Consider the following 11,720-nt stretch of genomic DNA (forward strand, 5'->3'; position numbering starts at 1 on the left):
AGAGCGACCGTCATTTTATAGAGACAGATTGGTTTATCTGTCGGGAAACCAAAGCCCGGCGGCCTGCGGGGGCAGGGCAGTGGAGGAGAGTCGGCCGGAGAGCCGGGCTTCCACCATGGACAGCTCCTTGCAGGCGCGGGGGAATTTCCCCTCCGCCGCTCCTCTTTTCCAAATGTGAGTCTTCCAGCTCACCGCCGGTATTAGCAAACGCCTCTTGCTCCTCCTCTCCCTTGGGAACGACCATCTAGCTCACAGTCCGGGAGAGCTGACGTCAGGAATCGCTTTCGTCGTTTTGACGTGTAAACACACTCATTTCCATCCTGGCTGTGGCGGGTTTGGGTTGTGTTCAAGCATGAGCCAGACCTAGAGAGACGATCTGCGAGCGCTGCAAAGCCACTTTTCTTTGGGAACTGCCTGTTTTGTTCTGGTTTTTCCCCCCTTCGCCGGCTCACGTAGCAACAATAAGAGTCTTCGGATCATTTCTTTTTAACTCCTGATTTCACCGGCGTTGGTTTTTAAACAGATTAATTCCTTGATTTCTTCCGGCTTCTCTCTTTTTGTTCTCCCGGTGTCATGGAAGAGAGACGGTGGGCAGAGCAATGCGTTGCTGTGGCTCTGCTCTGTGCCTGGAGTGTAGCTATTCTGGCCAAGGCAGAGAGGCAGTTTGTCAATGAATGGGCGGCAGAGATCCCAGGAGGTCCAGAGGCGGCAAAGGCCATTGCAGATGAACTGGAGTATGAACTTCTGGGGCAGGTAAGGCGCACCCCGCACCCCTCCCCCCCAGCAGCTAAGTTTATTTCTCCCACTTTTCCAAGTCTAACAAGGTAGAAACCAGTGGCTTGATAGTTCCCTGTGCAATTAATGACTAGATGTAATTGATGATTGGCTACAGTTGGTGGCTCATGCTTTAAAAAAAAAAATAGTGGGAGTTCCTAGCTCAGAGTGGCAAGTTATCTCTTAGCCAAGTTGGCTAAGCCAACACAGTCTTTCAGGAAATTCTTGAGAGTATCAACATCCTCTCCTTCTAGGGCTTCCTTTCAAAGGATTGTTGTTTGTTTGTTCGTTTGTTTTCCACTCCTGGAACATGGCAGTATGAGAAGCAAGGAATGGCTTGGTGGCAATAGCTGGAGGGCTACACACTCCAGCGGGTTCTGCTATCATTTGCTTTCTCAGAGGCAATACCAAGTGCAGTGGAGTGGAATTAGCAGATGCTGGGAATTACAGCGTGGGGAACAGAGAGATGCTTACTAAGAAACCCTGCAGGGAATTCAACTTTGGTTCGCCTTAACCCCTGCAGCTCTTGGAGTAGAACTGCTGAACATTTCATGCCTCCAGCCAAGTCTTAGTCTCAGTATCTCTTTGACTGGCCACGGCTTGGCTTGGGGGATATGAAATATAAATCAAGAGGAGAAGGCTGCTGTCTGTGGCCACAGTGCCTTTTCTCTTCTGTGTACTAACCAGAGACATCTGGGATTAGGGAGGAAGAATTCCCAGCTAGCTTCCAGGAAGGCATGAATCTGTTAATTCAGAATCTATTAAGAGCCAATTATTAGTTTGTCCCTTAGTCAAATCCCTCTGGTTGAGGGAAATGGATTCATTTTCCTTCCCAGGTATTTCTGCCTCCATAGACTTGGGAAGGTGCCATGTGAAAGGCAACATGACTCATCCATACTAACTCAAAATTGGAGACAGAAATCACACCTCTCCGAGAACTTCATACTGTTCCTTAGCAGGGAGTTTCTCCCCATTTGCTACACCCTCTTTTTTTGGTTTGGTATGCCGTGACGTCCATGTTGTCAGGGATGAGTAACTTCATTTATGTAATAGCTTCACTGCTGCTTCTGTTATCGTGTAGATCCTGCTAACTGTAACCTACATGTCAGCTGTTGACTTCCACCTTGTTGAAACCAGACTCCTCTGGTTTGGTTTCTAAAGAAACATCTAAATATGTTCATAGTCCAAATACAGGTGCTGATGTGGAGAATGGAAAAGGTAGAGATCAAAGCCTAACATCTCTTTTATTACCCTCATTAGCTGCTGTTGGGCAAGCTCTGTTCTCAGTGCTGAAAGCAAATGTAACATCCCCCCCCCCCGATAATGACTAATGGACAGATACAATGAACTGGTGTGCTAGCAAATAAGTGCGTAGGATCTGACTCACTCTTGTGCCCTGTATCACTAGGGTGGCAACATGACCTGACCTTGGAATGTTATAACAACATAGCAATGGATAATGGCAATATTGCACTGGCAACAGCTAAGGCTATCAGATGTGGATGTATCAGATTATGTAAGATAGAAACGAATAAAGAGAAGCCAAACAAGTTCAGGTAACAAGTAACTGACTGCCATCCCATAGGCTTTATATTCCACCTATGGCTCTATTGCCTGATACCATGTAGTGAGCTTTGGCAGCTGATAACTTAGTCTTCCTGTCTTGCTCAAGGTGTTCTATGTGTGGGAAAGTCACTTTACACACCACAGGAACTCACTGCCACAGGAAGTGGTGGCAGCTACAAGCATGGACGGCTTCAAAAGGGAATTAGATAAGCATATGGAGCAGAGGTCCATCAGTGGCTATTAGCCACAAGGTATAGATAGGGACTCTGGGGCAAGTGATGCTCTGTCATCTTGGTGCTTGCGGGGGGTCAACAGTGGGAGGGCTTCTAATGTCCTGGCCCCACTGGTGGACCTCCTGATGGCACTGGTATTTCTGGCCACTGTGGGATACAGAGTGTTGGACTGGATGGGCCTTTGGCCTGATCCAACATTGGCATCTCTTATGTTCTTATGTTCTTATGTTCTTATCATGGATATACACATATCTAATGTGAGGGTTTAAAAAAAATGTATCAAATCAGCTAATTCACATGCCCTACAATACTGCCACCCAGTACAGAGAACTTAATTTGATCAGTGTCATCACAGCTCAATATGAGGACTTGTTTTCAAAGCTAAGGGTTTCAAAGCTCCTGCTCAACACCCTGGACACTGTGAGGTAACAATAAGGCAGGTGATGCCTTTGAAGAAAGGCAGAATACTTTCCTCCCACATTTCTGGCATGAGAAGGAAGGTCTTTCAGGTCAGAGGTTGTAGCTTCAAGACAGACAGGCATCTTGGTACCTAAGCACTAACAATACCAGGGCATTTTAAAAGTAGTAATTAATGTGTTCAAATAGATATCCAGCTGTTGACCTGCATACACTTACATATCAATTGGAAGCCAATGAAAGTCTGGACACTTAAAGGTAACAGTTTAGTGAACTGAATAGACATAGTAGAAATTAGATTTAAATTATACAATAAATCTTAGGGTTCATACAAAGAACAAGCCTTTCTGAAAAAAACTAAAGAACAAAATCTCTCTCAGTCTCTTTCTCTTCCTGTTCACAGTGGCAACTGCTTTTCCAAAACTTCAGTGTACTGGACGTGAATAACGTAAATCTCCATGCATATCTCAATAGTCCAAGTCTGACAAACTCCAAAATTTATGATCCATGAAAGGAAACAGTGATAGAAATAGAGAAAACAAGCCATTGCTTAGTAGAGTACTATTAAGAGAAGAGAAGTGGGAAGATAGCATGGTATAGCCTGATTTCATCAGACCTTGGAAGCTAAGCAGAGTCAGTACTTGGAAGGATAGACCACCAAGGCAGGCTCTGCAGTGGAAGGCAATTGGCAAACCACCTCTGCTTTTCACTTGCCTTACAAGCTTCTGGCTGAGGTCACTGTAAGTCAGTTACAACCTGATGGCACTTACGTACATATTAAGAGAAGACTGTTTAAACTGAGTTTTTAATTTTTTCCTTTCTCTGTCTTTTGAAAGTAAGACAGACCAGAAAGCCCTCTCTGCATATATAGAGGAGGGGTCTAATCCTGGACTCATGCACCAGATGAAATGAACACCCAGTTACATTTTAACATTGTCTTGAACAATACATAGAACTATATAATTAGCTATTAATCTTATAAAATTCAAATAATGCAGTAAATAGACAAACTGTCATTAGTGGTCATATATAGTATGTAGATGAGTGCATAGTGTGGTATTAGTGCATGGAGAATAAGCTAGCTTGTGATTCCCTACGGCCCAATTCCACTAGTACGAAAGTGGTGTAGTTGCTACCAATAAAAATTATTATTTACTTCATTTATTCACTGAGATTTAAGGCAGATTACAGGATTGGAAAAACAATGTTTAAAAAGGCCAGTATAATATATACAACAAATAACACATTAAAACTAGATTACATACTCTGTGTCATCCATATTTCCAGTTAGTTACTACTACCTCACAGGGTGTCTGTTGTAGGGAGAGGAAGGGACAGAGATTGTAAGGCACTCGACTCTGAGTGAAGGGCGGGGTATAAATCCAATATCTTCTTCTCTTCTCTCTTCTTCTTCTTCATTATTTGAAAATGTGAACTGAGAATTTCTTTTTTAATCACTAACATCAAATATCTGAAAATATTATCAGAATTCTTATTTCTTTAAGTCTTGCAACTGTGCTTTTAGGCAAAATCAATTTTCCTTCAATGCACAGCATTTCTGATTGCCAATTGTTGTTTAGTGTTCGTACTGGAAAATCCTCCAGAAGTATTCCTGTGTCTTACAGATTGGATCACTTGAAAACCATTACTTATTTAGACATAAGAGCCATGCTAGAAGGTCTCGAAGAAGTGCTACTCACATCACTAAAAGACTCGCAGATGATCATCGTGTAAGTGCTGGGTTTACTCTTTCCTATAGCAGTTTTCTAATATTCATTTCCAAAGTCAGAATGTTTCTTGTCTGTCTTTAAAGCAAATAATCTACTTTTATATGAAATATGAAACATGAAGTGGTGTGGCCACATGGGATTCTGGTGTGATATCAGTTTCTGCCTGCTTCAGTGGGCTTGGGTTGTGATGATCCCTGTATTTAAAACCCAAAACAGAAAACATTCCCTATCCTTCCCCCCCCCCACTTCAAAATTTGATTCCAGAGTTTTATAGCAGTCTGATATAAAGCTTAACTCTAACCCTTATGCTTCTGGAATAAGAAGACTTTAGTCTATTGAAATTCCTGTAGAACATTTTTTCCATTATATAAATAATCACAAAAGTTTAGTCATGATTGCATATTTATTTAAGAAAAAATGAGCACTTTCAAATGTAGCAGGTGACATTTCAAAGATGTTTTCCCACTTGCATTTATATGCCACTGGTGATTCAAATTAGTTCTTGAAAGAATGAACTGTAATTTCCAAATTAGGAAGTACAGAAACACAGAGCACTTCTGCAGTTCTATGCAATTGTACAAGGCACTCTGCTCTGAAAGTCTACATTAGATAATGGACAATTTACTTCAAATTGATAAAATTACAATTTTAAGTGTGCAAAGTGTACTCTTATTTTTTGGAGTACAAAATGGAATGGAATTAGACTTAAGTGGTGCCATCCTAAGCAAAGTTACACTCTCTAAGAAGATACCCACAGCATGAAAATGAGATTCACTACTTTTAAAAGAAATTTAAAAGTGTTATGATAACAATAAAGGGATTCATGACCGCAGTGCTAAATGCTATAACTACAGTGGTATTGAACAAGAAGATCTATAATTTGCTAGAAGGTTTTGATAAGTGTCTTCAACAACTTACTGCAGCAGTTTGGCTTACTGAGCTTGTAAACAAGACAACAAAGCAAATTTCTGCCACACAATGAAAGTAAGACATGTTCTGATAATGGGTACTCATGCAACCTTGAATCTCAAAAGGCTTGTCACAATAAAATTGTGTGCACATTGCATTATCCATGGCCTAGCTATTTCTGCAGAGTGTCTCTCTTTGATAGGGATATAATATATAGCAATGTTTGTCACGTAGAAACTTCCCATCATATGGAGAGCTTCCACTCCAGCATCCAGTGTTCCTAGAGGCATGATCACTGGCATGGGGATCTTCCCCATCATTTGGTGTTTCTATGTGGTAAATTGATGTAGCACATACTAGCCTAAAATCTATTAACTACATAAATCTCTGGTGTAAATCAGTGGTTTTATCAGAATGTGGTAGGTTGGGACTTAATTTGAGCAAGTACTTGTTCCCAGAATTTGTTTTCAATATTCTGGGTCAATCCTGAAATGTGTGATATAGGACACTGATGAGAACCCTGAAACCTCTCTGGGACTTTCCCCCCTTCAATTTCAACAGGCTGGAAGGGAAAGTGCTTTTGAGCATGAGTAGAGTGCCTTCCTCTTACACTGTACACTCCCTTGCTTATTGATTAGTGGACATAACTACTGGTTCAGAGGTTTTATCTTACCAGGAGGTTTGAGAAGTAGCATACGCCTTTTAAAAATAAACCCCGAATGTTAAGCCACACAGAGAGGGGGAAACTAGTAATATAAATAAACCTGTCCCCCGGTAAATTGGACGTTTCAGTTGCTTACATAAATAGACATGCTAAATTAATCTCTGTGTGATCTCACTGTCATTAGGACAATTTTCTATTATTAGTTATTACCTAATAGTAACAGTTTTCTTGTGGTGCCATTTGGAGAAACATATGGACTGTGAATAACAACTGCTGCTGGTAAGACATGAGCGCGATAGTCACTGCGATAGCTGTTTTCTGGTTCACAAAGCAGTGTTTTTATGTATATGAGAGAATTCCACTCCTCAGAATGGGGAACAGAATGGAGAATTCCTTAATGCAAGCACAATGTTTTGTGTGTACCCATAAAAACGTGCGACAGAGTCCACAGCAGCAGCCTAGGACAATTCACTACTGCACGGCCAAGCCTACCTGACAGAATCATTGTGAAGTCAAAAATGTTACTTTGGGCTTCTTGGAGGAGGTGTCCAGTATATACAAATGCAGTGCTCTGTACTAAGCAGAAAAATACCTGTGGTCTTTATATGTGGTAAATGTATTTCAGGTATCTTGGGTGGAACAACAGTATGAAAAGAAGCGAAATAAACGTTCGGTATTGAGAGATACAGCTGAAAATCGTTTTAATGACCCAATGTGGAATAAACAATGGTATCTGGTAAGAGTCTGCATTTATGCAATGAGGATCCAAATTACATATCTTGAGGAATGCTGCTATGTTGGTGTTCTTTCAAAGGTTGTATAAATATGAGGGGCACTACAACCACCTAGGTTTTGAAGTTATTTGTTTATTAAAATATTTATACTCTGTACTCTCAATAAAATATTCCCAAAGTGGTTTAAAACATCTGTTAAAAACAACAAATGCAAACTAATTGGGTTGGATCCAAGGTGCTGTTTTGCCAGCATAACAGCATTTAAGCCAATAGAACAGCATTTCACTTGATGGTGAAGGGAGTGACTTTGACAACTCCTTTCTCTCACTGCAGCTGCCCATTTCACCCCCAGCCCCCCCCCCGATGTGAGGGCCCTCTGGCCTCCCTCCATTCAAGGTGGCTTAGTTGTCTGCAGTGGGGGGAATGGGGAAGTCCTCTTCCACAGCTTTTACCCCATTTGCAGTACTTTGAACCCAGTCCAGTATGTAGTGGTTACAGTGTCAGACTAGGCTCTGGGAGAACCAGGTTTGATTCCCAGTTCTTCCATGCAAGCTTGCTGGGTGACCATGGGCCAATTTCACGCAGCCTAACCTACCTCACAGGCTTGTTGTGATGATAAAATGGAGGGGTAGAGAATGATGTAAACCTCACTGGGGCCCCTTTGAGGAGAGAGATGGGATATAAATGGAGCAAATAACTAAATAATAAAACCAATAAAACCAATACCATAAAAATTAATAAGTGGAGCAACAGATCAGTAAAATGCCAAAATGTGAAAATGAGACAGCAATTAAAACAGCAGCTCTCTGTTATAAACTGATTGATTAATAAAGCAGTCAAAAAACAATAATAAAAGTTACTGTGCAAGCAGAATGAATCAGCTTCATTACTTAGAATAGGACATGGGTACTTAAATTAGCTGTGCATCCTGGCCAGGGCCCCTCCATTTTGCCCTCTTCATACTACTGAAGGAACTAAAATGGACCCAGTAAGATTAATCCCAGAAACACAAACAATTCATTCACAGTATACATCTCCAGGCAGATCATCTTTAGACATCTGCTGCTAGGTTATAAAGTGAAGATTGTAATATGCAAGTGTTTTTGTAAAGTGTTTCTAGGGTTTGAGATGGGAAAAGTTCTCCAGATGTTAAGGACTCTTTTCTTCTGTCAAACAGACTGGCAACACTTGCTTTTCCCACTCTCAGCTGCAGAATAAGAAAAGTTCCAAAAAAAAGTATCAAAACCCATACAACAATGATCTGAACTACTAATATCAGAATAAAGATACTAAGACTGCAATTATATACATACTCACTTGTGAGTAAGCCTCAGCACTTACTTAAACAAGTACAGGATCATGGCTTGGATCAGGGCCGTAGGTAAAGCCCTCCTAGTGGGGGGGCCCTGGAGAAAGGGGGGGCAAAGTGTGTGTGCGCGCGCGCGCGCCGCTCGACTTTCAGTCCACAAAGTAGAGAGTCTTAAGTTTCACTTATTCTCCCCTCCCAAGCTGTAGCCCCCCGCATTGCATTCCACACCATTTCACCTGTGGTTCTTTGGACTCAAGCTGCTGGATGATTTGTGAGACACATGGTTTGTGAGTATTAATAGAGATAATGCCCCAAATCCTTTGGAAGTTAAGACAGTCTATGTTTCAAGTGATTGGCTCTGAAAGAACAATAATGAACAATAACGAACTATGATTCAACGTTAGTCTTTCACAACCAACTCACTGATTTATTCCTACAGCTGCTAATTGGGTCCCACTAGATACTCTTAACATCACTGAAAGAGTCACAGTTTCAAAAATAGAATACTGATGGTCTTCAGGAACTGAAGAGAGGCTAAGCCCTGCAGACTGACTGGCTAAATCAAGGTCTGCGCATCTTACTTTGTTCATTCCCAACACTTTTGCTATTCCTGATCTCAGGACATTGCATTATCCATGGCCTAGCTCATCTCAACATTTTCAGAAACAATTAGGTCTTGTAAGAAGACAGAGGCCCTATTTGCCCCCCCAGTCGGAATAACGAGACGGACAACATTTTGGATCAAACAAGGGCCACTTTATTAACTATATAACAGTTTATTAACCAAAAAACGGCAAAGAAGCATTTTCTAAGTAGCGGAACAGACAAGGCAGGTGTGAGGCTGACCAGCCTCCTTGTCTAGTATGTGGGCAAGCCACCAACCCCGGTCTTGAGCCATTAATCTGGCTTGCGACCAGCAGCCCAGCCACTGGTAGCCTCCCAGGAGTGCCTACCCCGAAACCATACAGCTTGCAGAGAGGAGCTTACCCAAGAGGTTCCCAGAGGGAATCATCATTCACTGCCCTGGGCCTTAATAACCTGCAGGCCATTCCTGAAGACCCCCCCAGTTCCCAAAACAAGGAACGGCTTAAGGTGCTCACCATTTTCCGCTTCCTTATACCTGCACTATTCTGCCACTCGTGAAGTCAAGCCTCTGCTTTGGTTGACACGGCCACCTAACAACCTAAGGCGGCCCTGATCCCTTGCCGAATGTCCTCCAAAAATAACTTGTTGCCCTCGCTTGACAAGTGAATACCATCCTCCCTATAGAGGTCAGTCTTTCCGACTACTATTCCAGGGTGTGGTAAATATTGACCCAGACCACCTTCCATAACTTTCCGGATCTGTCTGTTCACCTTGCGCCGAGCCAGGTCGATGCATCTGGGATCCCCCAAGTTGCACCATACGTGCCGTGGTAAAATTGCAGACCAAATTACTTGCACCCTGAGCCATCTTGCCCGTATCAGTTTCAGGTCATCTGTGGCCTGAATAACCAGGGCCTTGCCTTTCGTCAGGCCAAGATCATTGCCACCCAGGTGCCCCACTAGGCTGGCTCCTCCCTGCCCACGTCTCAGCGCGCTGTGCTGCGACGTCGTTGCCGCCCCGCCTTCCTCTGCGGAGGCAAACCAGCCCCCAGCTGCCATTGCCTTTGGTGGGCGACCAGGAGCTCCCATCTTGCATATAAATATCCCCAAATAAACTAGTATATCTGCCTGCTGTATGGTATAGGATCATGGCTTGCAATGCTGTGCAGTGACAGTAGTAGAAATCATAGAATCATAGAGTTGGGAGGGACCTTCAGGGTCGTCTAGTCCAACTCCCTGCACAGTGCAGGAAATTCACAAATACCTCCCCCTCCACACCCACAGTGACTACTGCTCCACACCCAGAAAATGAAAAAAACCCTCCAGGATTGCCTCTTGACCCCAAAATGGCAATCAGCATTTCCCTGGGCGTGTAAGAGAGGGCCACAACAACTAAGCACTGAGGCAACCCTTCTTGCCCTCACTCTCATGATCTGCCTAAGTTCACAAAATCCACATTGCTGTGGATGGCCATCTAGTTTCTGTTTGAAAACCTCCAAAGAAGGAGAGCCCACCACTTCCCGAGGAAGCCTGTTCCACTGAGGAACCACTCTGTCAGGAAGTTCTTCCTAAGGTTTGCTGAAAACTCTTCTGATTTAATTTCATCCCATTGGTTCTGGTCCAGCCTTCTGGGGCAACAGTAAACAACTCCACACCATCCTCTAGATGACAGCCCTTCAAGAACTTGAAGATGGTTATCATATCACCTCTCAGTCTTCTCCTCTCCAGGCTAAACATACCCAGCTCCTTCAACCTTTCGTCATAGGACTTGGTCTCCAGACTCTTCACCATCTTCGTTGCTCTCCTCTGGACACATTCCAGCTTGTCTGTTTCGTATCCCTATTAAATTGTGGTGCCCAAAACTGAACACAATACTCTAGGTGAGGTCTAACCAGAGCAGAGTAAAATGGTACCATCACATCTTGTGATCTGGACACTATACTTCTGTTGATACAGCCCAAAATCGCATTTGCCTTTTTAGAAACCACATCACACTGCTGACTCATGTTCAGTGTATGTTCTACTAAGACCCATAGATCCTTTTTGCACATACTACTGCCAAGACGAGTCTGCCCCATCCTATAATTATGCATATGATTTTTCCTACCTAAATGCAGAATTTTACATTTATCCCCATTGAAATTAATTAAATTTCTTTTAGCCCAGTTTTCCAACCTGTCAAGAACATCCTGTATCCTGACTCTGTCTTCTACCATATTTGATACCCCTCCCAATTTAGTATCATCTACAAATTTAATAAGCATTCCCTCTATCCCTTCATCCAAATCATTGATAAAGATGTTGAACAAAACAGGTCCCAGGACAGATCCCTGAGGCACTCCACTTGTCACTCCTTTCCAAGAAGATGAGGAACCATTCACAAGCACTCTTTGGGTACGATCTGTCAACCAGTTACAGATCCACCTAACAGTCATAGGATCCAAACCACATTTTTCCAATTTGTCAACAAGTATATTATGTGGAACCTTATCAAAAGCCTTACTGAAATCAAGATAAAGTATGCCCACAGCATTCCCTTGATCCAGCAAAGTCATAACTTTCTAAAAAAAGAGAGATAAAGTTAGTCTGACATGACTTGTTCTTGAGAAACCCATGCTGGCTCTTAGTAATTACAGCCATCCTTTCTAAATGCTCAAGGACTGTCTTTTTAATTGTTCTAAAACTTTCCCAGGTATATATGTCAAGCTGACAGGTCAGTAGTTACCCAGATCCTCCTTTCTCCCCTTCTTGATGATGGGGACAACATTTGCCCACCTCCAATCTTCTGGCACCTCACCTC

The 11,720-nt window shown here is 42.7% G+C and overlaps 1 protein-coding gene across 1 annotated transcript in view; it reads left to right on the forward strand.

The window, feature by feature from the left end:
* The first annotated feature begins 573 nt into the window (after positions 1-573).
* Positions 574-11,720, forward strand: part of PCSK1 (proprotein convertase subtilisin/kexin type 1) — a 52,688-nt gene continuing 41,541 nt past the window's right edge. Inside the window, exons 1-3 of the mRNA XM_015422608.1 lie at positions 574-753; positions 4,616-4,720; positions 6,919-7,029. Coding sequence (XP_015278094.1) covers positions 574-753; positions 4,616-4,720; positions 6,919-7,029 — 396 coding nt within the window. The remainder of the gene's footprint in view (positions 754-4,615; positions 4,721-6,918; positions 7,030-11,720) is intronic.

Source organism: Gekko japonicus, unplaced genomic scaffold (genome assembly GCF_001447785.1).
Source record: "Gekko japonicus isolate JY-2015 unplaced genomic scaffold, Gekko_japonicus_V1.1 scaffold1782, whole genome shotgun sequence".
In the NCBI taxonomy this organism is placed as follows: domain Eukaryota; kingdom Metazoa; phylum Chordata; class Lepidosauria; order Squamata; family Gekkonidae; genus Gekko; species Gekko japonicus.